Consider the following 18636-nt stretch of genomic DNA (forward strand, 5'->3'; position numbering starts at 1 on the left):
AGCAAGAAAGGAAGAGGAAAAAACAACCACAAGATAAACAGAAAACAACAAAATGGCAATATTAGGTCCGCATTTATCAATAATTACCTTAAATATAAATTGATTAAACTTACCAATTAAATGGCATAGAAATTAGGTGGATTTAAGCAAAATAAAAAAACAAGATACAGTGATATGTTGTGTATATGTTACACATTTTAGAAGTAAAGACACACATAGGCTGAAAGTAGACATGAACAAACATATATCATGTGAATAGTAACCAAAAGAAAGTAAGGGTGGACATGCTTACATCATACAACATAGACATTCACTCTAAAACTGACTCTAGAAAAAAAGAATGTTATTATATAATGATAAAAGTTTCATTTCAACAGGAAGATATAAAAATTATTAGTATATATATATATATATATATGTTTACACTGAATAAAATATTTATTGTGATTTTTTTCTCCTGTGACATAAGATTGCTTATTTTTCCTAGGTCTCCAAATGACACAGTTGCGGAACCTCTTTCAGCAGGTCTTGCCTGTGAATCATGGTATTTCCATCCTATCATGTAATAGATCTGATATGTGGCAGGTACTGAACCATCATCATTTCTATACATTTCTCTGTACACCGCTGAGGCTGCCAGCATCGTGTCTCGGTGCAGCAGGGCTTTTCTATTCCAAGAACAGTTACTCTCACCCATACCTTGTAAATCTTCCATTAATTCAAACATCCCAGGATAATTAACTTGAATTTCATCAGTGTCCACAGTCAGTGTATTAAAACCAGCTCTCCCAAGCAGGTGTCCTAGGTCATTGACGGCAGTGAAAGGAGAAACGTGTGGAGCAAATCCTCCTTCCCTTTCCGTTTCTGCTAACTGTAATGAACACCGAAGTTCATAGAGCGTGTCGCCTCCAAACATTGCACCAACAAACACTCCATCTGGTTTTAAAATATAATGAATCTGTTGAAGTGCTCTAGGAAGGTCATTTACCCAATGCAAACTTAAACTGCTAACCACCAGGTCAAACGTGTTTTCTCTGATGTATATGCCCAACATCAGAGCACCTAAATATACAAAGCATATATTGACATATCTGAAAGCAAAAAATAAAAGCAAAAAAATAAGAGGGGACATCATTACTCTACTTTTAATAAGGAATAGATCATCCAGACAGAAAATCAATAACAAAATACTGACCAATACCATAGACCAAATGGAATAACTGGCATATAGAGAACTTGACACTCAGTAGTGGAAAAACGTGCATTCTTCCCAAGCACATAAGGAGTATTCCCCAGGAAAGATCACATGCTGAGTCACAAAACAAGATTGAACAAACTGAAGAAAATAACACTTTTTCTGAGTATCTTTTCGGACCACTATTAAATAAAACTAGAAGTCAATAACAGCAAGAGCATTGTAAAATTTACAAATACATGGAAACTCACTCTTGTAACTCACTCTTGTAAGTAACACAATCCTGAACAACCATTGGGTTAAAGAGGAAATCAAAATGAAATCAAAGATGTATCTTGAGACAAAAAAAAAAAAAAAGAAAACAATGTACAAGAATCTATGGGATGCAGCAAAAGCAGTAATAAAGGATTACTTTATAGGTATTACATATTAAATCTCTACATTTGAAATGAAGAAAGTTTCCAAATAAATACCCTAATGTTATACATTAAGAAACTAGGAAAAAAAGAAAAACTAAGTCCAAAGTTAGCAGAAGGAAGAAAATAATAAAGGTTAGAGCAGAAGATATCAAATAGGGATCAAAATAACAACTAAAAAATCATCTAAAGTTAGACTAGAATTTTTGAAAAGATAAACAAAATTTTAAAAACTTAGCAAGACTGAGAAAAAGGAAGACAAGACTCAAATGAAATCAGATGAAAGAGCACACATTACAGTAAGCATCTCAGAAGTAAAAAGGAGCATAGGGACTATTTCAAACAATTATATGCCAACAAATTAAATAACCTATAGAAAATGGATGAATTCCTAGAAACATACAAACTACCAAAACTGAATCAGAAAGATATAGAAAAGCTAAACAGAAAAATAAAAAATAAGGAGATTCAATCAGTATTCAAAAATCTTCCAACAAAGAAAAGCCTTGACCAGGGGTCTCAGGAAGGAGCCAAGGAAAGCCACCACTTCCTGGCAGCAGATAAAGACCATGTCCAGGATCCTAGGAAGGAGTCAAAGGCAACCCCCACTGCACAGCAGCAGGAAAGGAAAAGACCAAAAACACCCCTTCCACATGGGTGGCCCACCATAGCTACAGTTGCTGCAAAAGTGGATTTCCACCACAGTTGTAGCCATACCCATTGTGTAGGTGGCCCACCAGTCCCTCAATTGCATTGACAATGTAGTGGATTGAATTTTGTCCCTCCAAACTCCCTGAAACTTGAATCGTGTCCCCCATATTTTATGTATTAGAATCTTAGCCCCCACTGTGACTGTTAAGAGGGTGGGAAATCCTATTATGGTGACTGAAAGGTGGAGCTTTGAAGAGGTGATTGGATCGTAGCACCATGCCTTAGTGAATGGATTAAAAATGCTGGTCAGGGCAGTGGTTCTGAGGGCTTTAAAAGAAGAGAGTCTGTCTCTCTCTGTCTTGCTTGCTCTGCTCTCTCTGTTTCCACCATCTTGCAGTGTGAAACATCTGGTTCACTGCTGCCACCACCAAATGGACTTTGGACTTCCCAGCCTCAGATAATGTAAGCAATAAATTACATTTTCTTTATAAATCATCCAGTTTCAGGTACTTGGTTATAAGCAACAAAATGGTCCGATACACAAGGAGTTGCCAGTGGAGACCAGGAAAAGAAGAGGACATCTCTCTCTTAAAACCCAGCTCGAGAATATTGGAAGCAAGTGCTCTACCAGATGACCATACATCAATGTATAGATATTAGAAATATGAAATTACAAAAAAATATGACACCACAAAAAAAATACAGTGATTTTCAAGTACTGTACCCTATAGAGCAGGAAACACTTGAAATGACTGAAAAGTAATTCTAAGCAATAATCTTAAGGAAACTCACTGAAATAATGGAAGACTCAGTTAGACAACATAAAGAAAGGAGAAAAAAATCTAGGATATGAAGGAGGAAATTTACAAAGAGATTAATACCTTAAAAAGGAATGTGGCAGAACCCATGTAACTGAAATATTCATTCCATGAAATAAAAACACAACTGAGTGCTGTAGAAGCAGGCTAGAACAAGTAGAAGAAAGAATTTCTGATCTAGAAGTAGACTTTTAAAAATAACCCTGGCTGAAAACAAAAAAGAAAAAAAAAAATTTTTAAAATGAAGAAAATCTAAGAGAGCTAGAAGACAATCTAAAGCACACAAACATTCAAATCATGACTGTTCCAGAAGGAGAGAAGAAAGGAAAAGGCAATGTAAACCTATTCAATGAAACAATAATGGATAACTTTCCAGGTATAAAGAGAAACACACACCTTCAGATCCAGGAGGCTCGAAGATCCCCAAGCACATTCAACCCTAAAAGATCTTGTCCAAGACACATTATAGTCAAACTGGCAAAGCTAAAAGACAAAGAGAGAATCTTTAAAGAAGCAAGAGAAAAGTGTCAAGTCACCTATAAGGGAGCCCTTACCAGATTAACAACAGACTTTTCAAGGGAAACTCTACAAGCCAGAAGCAAATGGGATGATATATTCAAAATACTAAAAGAAAAAAAAAAGGCCAACCTAGAATACTATATCCAGCAAGGCTAACCTACAGAAATGAGAGAGAAATGGTGTATTTTCCAGACAATCAAAAACTGTGGAAGTTCAACAGCACACAAGCAGCCCTGCAAGAAATCCACAAGGGAGCCCTGCATCTGGAATCTGAAAAATGATAATCTGTAGAGTATGCATAAAGCAAATGTATTTCACAGGGCCTGGTTTTCCAAAGCCTTGCAGTTTCAAATATTGACCTTGCAAAGGACAGGAAAATTTCCCCAGGCTATATAGTCTATGTTGTAAGATAAAGAATTGTGACACAGCAAGGTTGCTGGCTCAAAGACGACAGACAGGTTACTGATTGATATATAAAGATACTGGGGAATTGTGGTAAGAAGAGAATGCTTGCTAAAATCAAGCTTTTGTTAGTGGATTGACCTAATTGCATGTTACCGGCTTCTATTGTTAAACTTGTTAAACTGTAATTAGCAAAAACTCCACCTGTGTTCTCTTCCTGTAACTTCCTGGTCTGAAGAATAAATGCAGGAAGAGAACCGCAATTTGTGGTTAATTTCTGAAATGGAAGGAATGCCTCCATCTTGAGGGTTCTGGGAGATTAACTCCTTTCTGGGGCTTCTCACTGCTCAGAAGAAATGGGCTTTGAGTAATCTTTGGCAGCTTCATCACCCAGGGGAGAAGGGGTGACAAATCCATGGGAGGCAAAGCAGCAATAATCACTATCACAGATACAGAAGAAAGAACAAAATGTAATGGTGGAAGAAAATGCAAACAAGAAAGATAAAGAAACTAAATGTCACTACCACAAATACCCAACATCAAAAACAAACAATAAAATGGGAAATAAGGAAGAAAAGATATTCAAAACATCCAAACAAAAATTAATAAAATGCCTGGAGTAAGACAATAGCTTTCAATAATAGTCCTAAATATAACTGTATTAAACTCTTTGCATAAAAGACACAGACTGACCTATTAGATTGAAAAGCTATACCCAACTACATGCAATCTTCAAGAGACTCACATCACCTGTAAAGCCCACAAACTAATAATGAATTAATGGAAAAAGGTATACCACACAAATGGAAGCCAAAAACATGCAGGAGTAGCTACTTTTATATCAGATAAAATAGACTTTAAACCAAAAACCAGAAAAAGAGATATAGAAGGCCACTAAATAACTACAAAGGGATCTATCCAACAAAAAGACATAACAATCATAAACATATATGCACCCAGATATATAAACCCTGGAGCACCCAGATATTTAAAGTAAACATTATTAGGCCTAAAGAAAGAGAGACCTAAATACAATATAGTACGGGACCTAAATACCACTCTGTCAGCACTGGACTGAACATCTAGGCAACAAATTCACAGATAAATGGAGGATTTAAACTGCACTGTAGAGCAGTGGACCTGGCAGATATCTATAGAAAATTTCATCCAACAACTACAGAATATACCTTCTTCTCATCAGCCCATGAAATATTTTCCAGGATAGACCACATGTTAGGACACAAATCTTTTCAACAATTTTTTAGAAATTGAAACCGTTTCAAGTATCTTTTCAGACCACAAGTAATTGAAACTAGAAATCAATAACAAGTGAAACTCAGGAAAATAAACAAACATATGGGAACAAAACAACAGGGTCCTATGACCTATGGGTCCAAGAAGAAATCAACCAGGAAATGAAACAATGTCTTGAAACTAACAAAAATAAAGACACATCATACCAAAATCTATAGGATTCTGCAAAAGAAGTACTAAGAGGAAAGCTTATTGTAATAAAAACTTATATCAAAATAATAGAAAGATTCTAAATAAACAGCCTAATGCTAACCCCAAAGAACTAGAAAAACAAGAATAATCAATTCCCAAAAATAGCAGACAGAAAGAAATAATTAAGATCAGAACAGAACTAAATGAAATAGAGACAAAAAAATGATACAAAATATCAATGAAATAAAAAGTTGGTTTTCTGAGAAGGTAATCAAAACAGACAAGCTAGGCTAAATATATATATATTTAGAGAGATGACCCAAATAATAAATATTAGCAATATAAAGGAGATGTTGAAACTAATACCACAGAAATTAAAAAGGATCAGAGACTATAACAAACAAGTATACACCAACAAATTTGGAAACCTTGAGGGAACTAATAAATTTTGGGACACATATAGACTAACAAGACTGAAACAAGAAGAAATAGAAAATCTGAACAGACCAATAACAAGTAAGGAGACTGAAGTGACAATCAACAGTGACCCAAGAAAGAAAAGCCTGGGAGTGGATGGCTTTACTGCTGAATTCAACCAGACCTTTAATGAGGAATTAATACCAATTATCTTCATACTATTCCAAAAAATTGAAACAGAATCCATTCTCCCAAACTCATTATATGAGGCCAGCCAGCATCACCCAGCTACCAAAACCAGACAAAGATACAACAAAAAAAGAAAACTACAGGCCATTATCTCTGATGAATATAGATACAAAAATTCTCAACAAAATATTAGCAATCAGAAAGAAGGAAAGAAAGGAAGGAAGACTGTAAAAATATGTTGAACTTTCAAGAGGAGAGAGCAAACCTAAGGATATTAGAGATAGGGAGGAGAGAGGGAGGGGGTTTGGGGAGTGATACTTCAGGTAAAGGGCATAAAGAAAAATCATCATTTGTAATAATGGATATGCTAATAATAAACAATAAAAATTTAAAAAGAAAAAAAGAAAATGTATACAAATCACCACATTTTTCCAAATATAAAACAAAACAATATAACCGTTTGTGGCATTTTTCTATAAATTGGTAAATAAAAAGTCCATAAATCAAAATAATAATAATAATAATAATAATAATAATAATAATAATAAAAGAGTATAGCAACACATCAGAAAAATTATACACCATGTTCAAGTGGAATTCATTCCAAGAAGACATAGATAGTTCAGCATATATAAGTCAATAAACGTGTTACACCACATCAACAAAATCAAGAGCAAAAAACATGCCATTATCTTAACAGATGTAGATAAAGCATTTGACAAAATTCAACACCACTTCATGTTAAAGACTCTTACCAAATTAGGTATGGAAGAAAGTACCTGAAAACAATAAAATCCATATATGCAAATCGACTGCCAATATCATCCTGAATGTGAAAAACCTGAAATCTTTTCCCTAAGAACAGGAATATGACAAGGATGTCCACTCTGACTATTCATATATAACATAGTATTGGAAGTACTAGCCAGAGAAATCAGACAAGAGAAAGAAATAAAGGGCATCCAGATTGGAAAAGACAAGGTCAAATTATCCCTGCTTGCAGAAGACATGATTTTATATACATAAAAATCCCATAAGCTATACCAAAAACTCTTATAGTTGATAAATGATTGCAGTAAAATTGCAGAGTACAAAATCAACATGGAAAAATCAGTAGCAATTTTATACTCCAATAATTAGCTAGCAGAAAAAGAAATCGAGAAAGCAATCCAATTTATAATAGACACAAAGAAAAATGAAATACCTAAGAATCAACTTAACCAAAGTGATGCAATATCTCTACAATGAAAGCTACAAATCACTGCTGAAAGAAATTAAAGAGGACACCAAAAGATGGAAAGACATTCCATTCTCTTGGATTGGAAGAACTAATGTGAAAATGTCCATACTAGCCAAAGCAATCTACAGATTCAAAGCAATCCCCATCAAAATGCCAATGACATTCTTCACAGAAATAGAAAAAACAATCATAACATTCATATGGAACAATAAAAGATCCTAAATAGCCACAGGGATTTTGAGGGAAAAAAAAACAAACAAACAGAGGCATTGCACTATCTGACTTCAAATTATATTACAAAGCTATAGTAACCAAAACAGCATGGGACTGGCATTAAAATGGACCTCAGTTCAATGGAACAGAATAAAGAACCCAGAAAACAACTCACATACTTACAGTCATCTGATATTTGACAAGATCAACAAAAGCATACATTGGGCAAAGGATGATCTCTTAAATAAGTGGTGCTAGAAAAACTGGACATCCACACATAGAAGAATAAAACTAGAACTGTACCTCTCATCATATATCAAAATCAATTCAAAATGGATTGAACACATATAAAAGACCCAAAACTATGATATTACTAAAAGAAAACATACAGGAAATACTTTAGAAAGTAGGACTGGACAAGGACTTTATGAACAAGATCCCAAAAGAACAGATAACAAGAGGAAAAATAAAGAAATGGGATTATGTCAAACTAAAAAGCTTCTGCACAGAAAAAGAAACAGTTAACAGAGAAGAAAGACAATCTAGAGAATGGGAGGAAATATTTGCAAACTATGCATTTAACAAGGGATTAATATCCAGAATATATAAGAAATTCAGATAACTCATTAGTAAAAATACAAGTAACCCAATTAAAAAAAAATGAGCAAAGGAGTTTAATAAGCATTTCTCAAAGGAAAATATACAAATGACCAACAGACACATTAAAAAAAAAAACATTACTCAGCATACAGGAAATGCACATCAAAACCACATTCAGATATTATCTCAGGCCAGTTAGACCAGCCAGTATCGAAAAGACAGAGAATAACAAACGCTGGTGAGGATGTGGAGAAAGGGGAGCCCTTCCTTCACTCTTGGTGGGACTGTAAAATAGTGCTGCCATATGGAAAACATTATGAAGCTTCCTGAAACAATTATAGGTAGAACTGCCATAAGATACAGCAATCCTGCTGCTGGGTGTATATCCAAAGGATGGGAAATCATCATGTCAAAGGGATATCTACACTCACATGCTCTATTTACAATAGGTGAGAGTTGGAACCAACCTAAATGTCCATCGATGGATAACTGGATAAGGAAAATATGGTATATATACACAATGGAATATACTACTCTACCATAATAAAGGATGAAATTCTGCCATTCACAGCAACATGGATGAACTTAGAGAAAATTATGTCAAGTGAAATAAGCCAGGCACAGAAAGAGAAATACTGCATGTCCTCACTCACAAGTGGGAGAGTGAAGGCAGGAAGAAGGGAGGGAGGGAGGGAGGGAGGAAGGAAGAAAGGAAGGAAGGAAGGAAGGAAGGAAGGAAGGAAGGAAGGAAGGAAGGAAGGAAGGAAGAAAGGAAGGAAGGAAGGAAGGAAGGAAGGAAGGAAGGAAGGAAGGAAGGAAGGATCACAGTAATTCCTTGAACTCTCAAAAGTAGAAAATAGAACTGAGGACACCGGAGGGAGGAAAGGGGGAGGGTGATGGTGGTTTAGGGAGAAATTAGTAAGGGCCACAAAAGATGTTTACATAGTATAATGATAACATTTTTAAAAAGAAGAAAAAAAAAAAGCCTGGGATCTAATTACTTCACAAGTGAATTCTACCTGATGATCAAAAAGAATTAATGCAATTCCAATTAGAAGAAGAGGTAAAACTTTCATACTCATATTTTGAGGCCAACATCATCCTGATACCAAAACCAGACAAATACACTATAAGCAAAGAAAACTATAGGCCGATATCTATGATGAATGTGGTTGCAAAAATCCTTAAGAAAATTAAGCACATTAAAAGATCATATAGCATCATCAAGTGGGATTTATTCCTAAAATGCAAAGGTAGTTCAAAATATGCAAATAATCAATATTACACAACACATAAGCAAAATTAAAGAAAAGCCACATGATCATCTCAATAGATGCAGAGAAAACATTTGACAAATTTAAACACCCATTCATAATTAAGAATCTCAACACAATAGGATCTTAGAAGGATCTTACCTCAACACAGTAAAGGCTACATATGAAAAGCTCACATATAACATCATAATCAATGGAGAAAAACTGAAAGCTTTACCTCTAAGATTTATACAAGGTAAGGATGCACACTCTTGCCACTTTTTTACAACATCATATCAGAAATCCTAGTCAAAGCAATTGAGGAAGAAAAAGAAATAATAGTCATTGAAAACAGAAAGGAAGAAGTAAAAATGTCTCGGTTTGAAGATGATACAATCATATATGAATAGAACATAAAGACTCAAAAAAAAAAAAACAAAAAGTCTATCAAAACTAATAAATGAACTTAGTAAAGTTACAGAATACAAAATCACCAAACAAAAGTCAGTGGTGTTTCTATAAACAAACAACAAACTATCTGAAAAAGAAATTAAGAAAATAATTGAATTTACAATACCAATAAAAATAATAAGGTATGTGGAAATAAGCTTAACCAAAGAGGTGAATGACTTGTATGCTGAATATAAAACATTAATGAAGGAAATTAATATGTCAGACATAAATGAGAAGACATCCCATGTTCTTGGATTGGAAGAATTCATATTTTTAATTTTAATGGTTGTTTTAGTCCATTTAGTGTTGCTATAACAGAATTACCTGAGACTGAGTAATTTATAAAGAAGAGAGGTCTATTTTGCTTACGATTCTGGGACAGCTGCATCTGGTATGGGCCTCACGGCGGAAAGTGGCAGGCAGCCAGCGGGTACAAGCAGATCACATGACTAGAGGAAACAAGAGAGAGGAAGGAAGAGAGAGAGAGAGGGGAGGTGCCAGGGTTCTATATACAACAAGCTCTCGTGGGAACTAATAGGGCGAGAACTCACTCATTACCCCCCTCCTTCAGGGAGAGCATTAATCCATTCACGAGGGATCTGCCCCCATGACTCAATCAGTTTCCAACACTGCCACATTGGAGGTCAAATTTCCACAAGAATTTTGGAGGGGACAACACATCCAAACTCCATCAATTGTTAAGATGTCCATATCACTCAAAGTAATCAACAGACTCAATATAACCAAAATCTGAATGGCATTCTTCACAGAAATTTAAAAAGAAAAAAACACTAAAGTTTACCTAGAGTCACGAAAGGCTTTTAATACTCAAAGCAATGTTAAACAAGAACAAATCTGTAGGAATCACACTTCCTGATTTCAAGCTATATTACAAATTGATAGTCATCAAAACTATATGATACTGGCATTAAAAACAAGAACATAAACCAATATAATAAAATAGAGAGCCCAGAAATAAACCCAAGCATATACAATCAACTAATCTTTGGTAAGGGTACCAAGGACACAATGGGAAAATGGGTGTCTTCAATAAGCGGTATTGAGAAAACTGTATGCCTACATGCAGAAGAATGAAATTGGACCACTATCTTACACTAAGTGCAAATATCAACTTAAAATGGATTAAAGACATAAACATAAGACCTGAAACTGTAAAAGTACTAGAAGAAAACATGGGGGCAAAGCTCCATGATATTGGTTTGACAATGATTTTTTTATATGACTCAAAAATAAAGGCAAAAAAATCAAAAATAGAAAAGTGGATTAAATCAGACTAAGAAGATTCTGCACAGAAAAGGAAACAATCAACAGAGTGAAGAGACAAACTATGGAATGAGAGAGTATATTTACAAACCATAGATCTAATAAGGGGTTAAAACCCAAAATATATAAGGAACCAACCAACTCACCAGCAAAAAAAAAAAAAAAAAAAAAAACAACTAATTAAAAAATGGGCAAAGGACCTGAATAGATATTTCTCAAAAGAAAATATAAAATGGCCAAAGGGATATGAAAAAATACTCAATGTCACTAACCATTAGGGAAATGCAAATCAAAATCACAATGAGCTATAATCTCACACATGTTAGAATGGCTGTTATCAAAAAGATGAAAGGTAAGTGCTGGTGACGATGAAGAGAAAAGGGAAAACCCTTGCACACTGTAGATGAAAAAAATGCAAATTAGTACAGCCATTATGGAATACAGTGTGCAGGTTCCACAAAAAATTAAAAATAAAATTACCGTATGACCCAGCCATGCCACTACACAGGAAATGAAATCAGTATGTCAAAGACATTGGCCTTCTCATGTTCATTACAGCATTATTCATAATGATCAAGAAATGGAATAAACATAAGTGTCCATCAGCTGATGAATGGATAAAGAAAATGCGAGTTATATATACAATAGAATACTATTTAGCCTTTAAAAAGAAGGAAATCCTCTCATTCGTGACAACATGGATGAATCTGGAGGACATTATGTTAAGTAAGATAGGCCAGGTACAGAAAGACAAATACCCTGTAGTCTCACATATGTGGACTTTTAAAAATTTGAAATCATAGAGAGTAAAATGGTGGTTATCAGGGGCTGGAGTTGTGATGGTGGTGTTGGGGAGATGTTGAACAAAGGATACAAAACTTCAGTTAGATAGGAGGAATAAGTTCAAGATATCTATTATACAACATGGTGACTACAGTTAATGTATTGTATTCTTGAAAATTGCTAAGAAAGGAGATTTTAAGTGTTCTCACCACAAAAGGATAATAAATATGTGAGGTAAATCACATGTTAGCTGGCTTGATTGAGACATTCCACAATGCTTATGTATGTCAAAACATATTGTACATAAGAAATACATGAAATTTTTATGTCTGTTAAAAAAATGAATAATAAATAAAACTATATTTTGTTATTCACATAATCATACATGAATATATTCATATAAAAGACTAAATTGCTAACACTCATTATCTCTGGATGCTGATTTTTTTTCTCAGACATATTTTCCATTATTTCCACAAATATGTTGTACCTGCTTAAGTATAAATCAAATTAAAACTAATACAGCTACTTTAAACATCTTATACCAGATATTCAAAATATAACAAACATATATCCTGATTTTTTAATGTCATAAAGAAATTTAATAGAAAAGATAATCTGCACACCGCATATTTGGTGTTAGGTATTTAAAAATCATTTGGCACATACATTTTTTTCTTTTCAATTGGCTCTTTTTGTTTATAAAAAATGTTAAGGTTTGGTTTGTGTTCTTTTAATCAATTCATAACCCTTTTCTTCCTTTATTTAATCACAGTAATTTCTCAACAAATTAACAGATTTTAAGTTATTTTTGCTGCTGAGAAATTGAAGCTAAGTTTAAATGCATTTGGAGAAATATATGTGCCCTATTTATTAATCAAGAAGAAATATTACAAATTATTGCTTGGCTGTTTTGTGCATTTATGAAACACTTGCAAATATTTCTTCTGTTCCTTTTTAGTGTCAAGAACTATATTTTTTAAAGAATGCATTGTACACATTACCATTCATTCCTCAAATCTATTTGGTCAACCAGAGGAAAAATACATTAAACAAATCATTACTTTCAGTGTGGGTGAAAGGAGCTATTCCTTAGTTCCATCAACTGCAGTTAAATCAAAAATGTCAAAGTATATTTCTCAGTTTGCAAGATGGAGAACTATAGGTTGAAAAATAAATTCTAGCCAGCAGTTTATCCTCTTTCCTGTCATATTTGTAACCAACAGAACTATACTCACTATAAGTCTGAACTTCATAACATTTTCCTTATTTCTTATATTATGGTACATGCGTTTTACAGTGTTTCATTTCATACACTATAAATTTAAAGTTGAAATTCCAGTCTCAGAAGTTGAATTGTGTGTCACCCTAAGCTTTTATTTAGGATATTTTAAAAATATTTAATTTTCTTTTTAAGTACAAAATTGACATTACAATAAATCTCACTTCTTACACGAAAAGAAAAGACAGAGAAAGCCCCATCTCATTGTCTCAGTTATTTGGCTTTTTTCAAACCAAAACATTGGGAGGCTTTACTATGTCTCAGAAATAATTAGTATTTTCTCCTATGAGAAAGCATCATGAATTATTTTTATTTCTTTTTCCCAAAGGTAGTTTGTACATGTTGATATAGTTAAAATAAACAAACAACAACAACAACAACAACAACAACAAAAACCTTACCCCGAGATACCTCAAGACAGTTCTGGCTTTTGTCCTCATCTCTTGAAAGTCATCTTTCGGCCCTTGGAATGTCCTGCCTGATAGAGTGTCCTTCTTTACCTGGAAGTCTTGGCCACACTGGACAGTCTAAAAATGTGATTTATTTGGGGACATTGGTCCATGCAGTATCTGATCTACCTTTCGAGGGGCTGGAGGCTAAAGACCATGCATGCATGCAGTCATGCAGACAACCATGTCTATATGATTGGGCCTTAATTAAACTCTGGACACCAAAGTTTGAGCAAGCTTTTCTGCTGCAAATACTCCATGCAGGTTGTCACACTTCATTGTCAGAAAAGTTAGCACTGTCCATAACCCCACTGGAAAAGGACAACTAGAAGCAGAACTTTTATGAACTGTGATCCATGCATCTCTTGCTTTGGCTGATTTTAATCTGTATCCTTTCACTGTAATAAACTGTAACCATAAGTATAACAGCATTCAGTGAGTTCTGTGAGTCCTTCTTGTGGATTATTACAACTGGGAGTGATCTTGGGAACCCCCAAACTTGCAGCTGGTGTCAGAAGTGAGGGTAGTCTTATGGACTGCTCCCTAACTTTATGATGGGATAAGACTAAGGTTGTGTATAAATCATTCCATAAAGTAATTGTGCAATTTTTTTTTTAATACACACACACACACACACACACACAAAACTAGTTTATCAATCCTGGGAATTTTTACCTCTGCAGTTTTATTTAGTTTTCCATATAGACACATGTGAAATTATAAAATATGGTAAATATCTTCTAGTTACGTATGTTCCTTCCTACTGAGGAATGAATGTTTGCCAGTTTTCTAGAGATGATGTTTCAGAACGTTTAGACAAAAACTTAGATATATGGATAATTAATACCCAATATCAGAGAATTTTAAAAAAGAAAAAAAAAGGACACAAATCTATCTATATTAATATCTACATTGATCTATAACAAAATCTACAACAAATTATAACAATATTGCAGTTTTTGAACTCTGATTTTTAAAACATCAATAACAAAAACAAAAATTATGTTTAGAAAGATTATGTTAAATCAAGAACAAAGAATTGCTGAAAACTTTTTTGAGTAGACAATAGCGTATTTACCTGCAGTAATGAAATTTGACTTTACTTATATTACACTTTTATTACCATATGTACACACTTTAAAAAAACTTGGAATTCTCACATATTTCATGCAATATGTATTTGTGGAATCTTTAGCATTTCCCAGATACATAGCTAGTTGTTGAGAGTACAGTGCAGAACAGGATACTATTCTTGCCTAAAAGGACCTTCATTCCTATAAAGACAATAAAAATGAACATCACAATGCAGCAAGAAACTTTAACATAGTAGGGCTATGTAGATTGAGCCACAGAAACACACTGGCGAACTTGGAATTCGATTTGGAATTAGTTAAAACATCCTTCTGACAGGATGTTTTATCTAAGAGTAGAATTGTTGAGGAGACAGGGAGTAAATGTGGAAAAGAGATGTGGAGGAAGAGAGAAGAGCTTTGTCAAGACTCTGAAGTCACATCGTAAGTGAGCATTAAGGGAACTGCAATTGTTGAGACTACCAAGGAGTGTGAGGTGGTGAGTCAGGTGAGATCAAGGTGATTAGATTAACAAAGGCAAAATTAGGAAGGCTTTGGTTTCATTTTTCATTCTCAGGGCAAAAGCCATGATTAAATTTGTGATTTAGTGAAGAACTCTCCAGCTTCCATGGACAGAGTAGATTGCTGGGGTGCAAGACTGAAAGTGAGTTAAAGTAGGTGCTGCACTTGTTAATCCAGTTAAGAAAGAGAAGACTAAATTTAGGTTTTGGCTACTTAAAATTTCATTTTGAAATATATTACTGCTTTAGTCTATATACCCCCTTAGAATCTTTTGCAATTAGAAAAGAGGTTGTTGTTTTTTTTTTATTTTTTTTTTATTTTTTTTATTTTATTTTATTTTATTTTATTTTACTTTTTAAATTTTATTTTGTCGATATACATTGTGGCTGATTATTGCTCCCCATCACCAAAACCTCCCTCCCTTCTCCCTCCCCCCCTCTCCCCCAACAATGTCCTTTCTGTTTGCTTGTCGTATCAACTTCAAATAATTGTGGTTGTTATATCTTCTCCCCCCCCCCCCGGTTTGTGTGTGAGTGTGTGTGTGTCTGTGTGTGTGTGTGTGTGTGTGTGAATTTATATATTAATTTTTAGCTCCCACCAATAAGTGAGAACATGTGGTATTTCTCTTTCTGTGCCTGACTCGTTTCACTTAATATAATTCTCTCAAGGTCCATCCATGTTGTTGCAAATGGCAGCATTTCATTCGTTTTTATAGCTGAGTAGTATTCCATTGTGTAGATGTACCACATTTTCCGTATCCACTCATCTGATGATGGGCATTTGGGCTGGTTCCAACTCTTGGCTATTGTAAAGAGGGCTGCGATGAACATTGGGAAACAGATATACCTTCGACTTGATGATTTCCATTCCTCTGGGTATATTCCCAACAGTGGGATAGCTGGGTCGTATGGTAGATCTATCTGCAATTGTTTGAGGAACCTCCACACCATTTTCCATAGAGGCTGTACCATTTTGCAGTCCCACCAACAATGCATGAGAGTTCCTTTTTCTCCGCAGCCTCGCCAGCATTTATCGTTCATAGTCTTTTGGATTTTAGCCATCCTAACTGGGGTTAGATGGTATCTCAATGTGGTTTTGATTTGCATTTCCCGGATGCTGAGTGATGTTGAGCATTTTTTCATATGTCTGTTGGCCATTTGTATATCTTCCTTAGAGAAATGCCTACTTAGCTCTTTTGTTTTGTTTTTTAACTTTAGAATCTGAGGTCTATAGATGTCAAATCCTTTCTTTCTTTCTTTTTTTTTTTTTTTAATTAAATCTAACTCAATCTTCTACCACCATAATCAGATTAAATGACCAGACTTAAATCCAGACTAGATTAGCATGGCCCTTGTTTCCCTTTCTAAATTCCGAAGGATAGAATTTACTGGGGAAAATGGATCATGAGAACCACACGTGATTCCCCATGGCCTATTCTAATGTCAGAATCTTCCAGAAAATGGGTTAGTGGGTATACTCCACATTGCTAATATGTATTCTCCTGTTTATATTTTAATGTAAAATTATTTTCTAAACGATTTTTCCTAAAATTTTCTTTTGATAATTATTCATAAAAACTTCAGTTATTATGTAATTATCCATCAGTTTTAATAATTTATTGGAGCACAGTATATTCTTCTCAAATTTTATTGAAAGTCTCCCTCACGAAACTGAGATAGCTTTTTCCAAAAATGTATTTGTCCCATCTTCCCAAAATAAATTCCATATCATCAGTCATGATTTCTTTTTTTTTTTTTTTTCTTAAAAGCTTTTACCTTGCTAGTCATTTATTCTACATGTCATTTAGTTTATAAAATGGCATTGCTACACACTATTTGAATGCTATGGGCTGAAACATAGTAGAAATGGGAAAATTGTTCCTATACAGTGGGTTTAAATTAGAAGTTCACTATATAATATAACACAGATGCATATGTAGTATAGATGTAAACAATATGAATGAGATAGCTATAAAATGTTCACCAAACTGAAACAAGTTATGAGTGTCAACTGAGTGGTAAGTCCAGAGAAATTTAGAAAAGCATGGTTGCTTTTAGCTAAAATAATAATAGAAAAGGTAAAATTTGATATTTCTGGAAGGAATAACATTTTTATTTTTAAAGTAATTTGAAGATTCACTTGGAGCATCTGGCTTTTACTCCAAAGAACTTCAGTTCCTGAGAAGAAAAAAATGTGTCCTTAGGCAACAAAATAACATAAATGAAACATTTCCCAATCTTCCTGAATGTATTCACCTAAGGCAGTAGGGAATGTATTCCCATGCAATGGCTCTAAGCATCTTGCTGCCGCTGTCTTTAGCACTCTTCTATGATCACAACCTGGTTGCTGCTTTGTGAAGCATTGATTGCTTGGGTCTCGAAGCTGAGAGATCATATGCCTGCAAAAAAGGCAGTGATGATCCCACTGAGCATGAAACAAACCTCAATCAAATAACTTTTTGCAATTTTCCTGTGAAGGATAATCTCAGTAGCTTTTGTGTCAACTTAGATATATGCCCACAGCTTTTTCCTTCCTCCTGCCTCTACTTGCATCTTAGCAGTTATTCCCCTGGGCCTCCTGGTCCTTCTCCTGATCACTCCTCCTAATACTCAGAATCTTAAGCACTCAGCACTAAGACCTAAGAATTATCATTTTCTCTCTAATGCCTCACTCTCCTAACATGCAATCTGTCTCAAAGTGCTGAAGAACCTGTCATCATGGTATGTGTCTCACTGCTGCTTTATCCATCCATTTGCTACTACCTCAGATGAATTTCCTAAATCATAATTGCTATTTTATCTTCTTGTCATTCACAGGATATAATGATGTCTTGCATATACGAGACATTGTGTAAGCTTTTTTTAAATTTAAATTCTCAAAATACTTGTAAATTTACCCTAAAAACAAAGCATTGACTTCTTAACCTTAAATATCCTCATGTTATACCTTAAAATAAATGACACATAGTTTAAAAAGACAAAGAATTTGGAGTGAGAATACATATGTGATCTTGAGTCAGTCACTTAGAAGGTACATCTCTATTTCGTCATTTGTTGAGAAAGTAAGAAAGGAGAGAGGGAGGGATGGAGGAAGAGAGAGAAAAAGAGAGAGAAATGGTAAATCATAGTACTACGGAGGCAGGAGTAAGAATAGAGCTGACAGCAGACTCCATTTTCTTGTCCTCACCAAGAACGCAGCAATAGTCTACTGTCAAAAATACAGCAGAGACCCCAGGGGCAACAGACCAAGTCCTGTTCCAGGAAACACTGGGGAAGGCAGAGGTTACAGATCAGCCCTAAAGACCCTGGTGTGTCCTCTTCTCACAAACAGGTCATTGCCATCGCATTGCTTGACCTCCTCGTGTACGCATTCTTATACAGGTGTCAAGAGGACAATGAGGCCTCAGCAGAAGGGGATAAGCATCAGCCCCCACC

General features: G+C 34.6%; 1 protein-coding gene across 1 annotated transcript; it reads right to left on the reverse strand.

Moving 5' to 3' along the window:
* Positions 1-454: 454 nt before the first annotated feature.
* LOC134370955 (arginine-hydroxylase NDUFAF5, mitochondrial) lies at positions 455-1029 on the reverse strand (the record flags this gene model as incomplete). The annotated part of the gene is made up of 1 exon (XM_063087902.1): positions 455-1029. A coding segment is annotated over exon 1 (462 nt), but the record flags the coding sequence as incomplete, so codon positions are not given.
* Between the last annotated feature and the right edge of the window lie 17607 nt (positions 1030-18636).

The sequence above is a fragment of the Cynocephalus volans genome, chromosome 2, assembly GCF_027409185.1.
Source record: "Cynocephalus volans isolate mCynVol1 chromosome 2, mCynVol1.pri, whole genome shotgun sequence".
Lineage (NCBI taxonomy): Eukaryota > Metazoa > Chordata > Mammalia > Dermoptera > Cynocephalidae > Cynocephalus > Cynocephalus volans.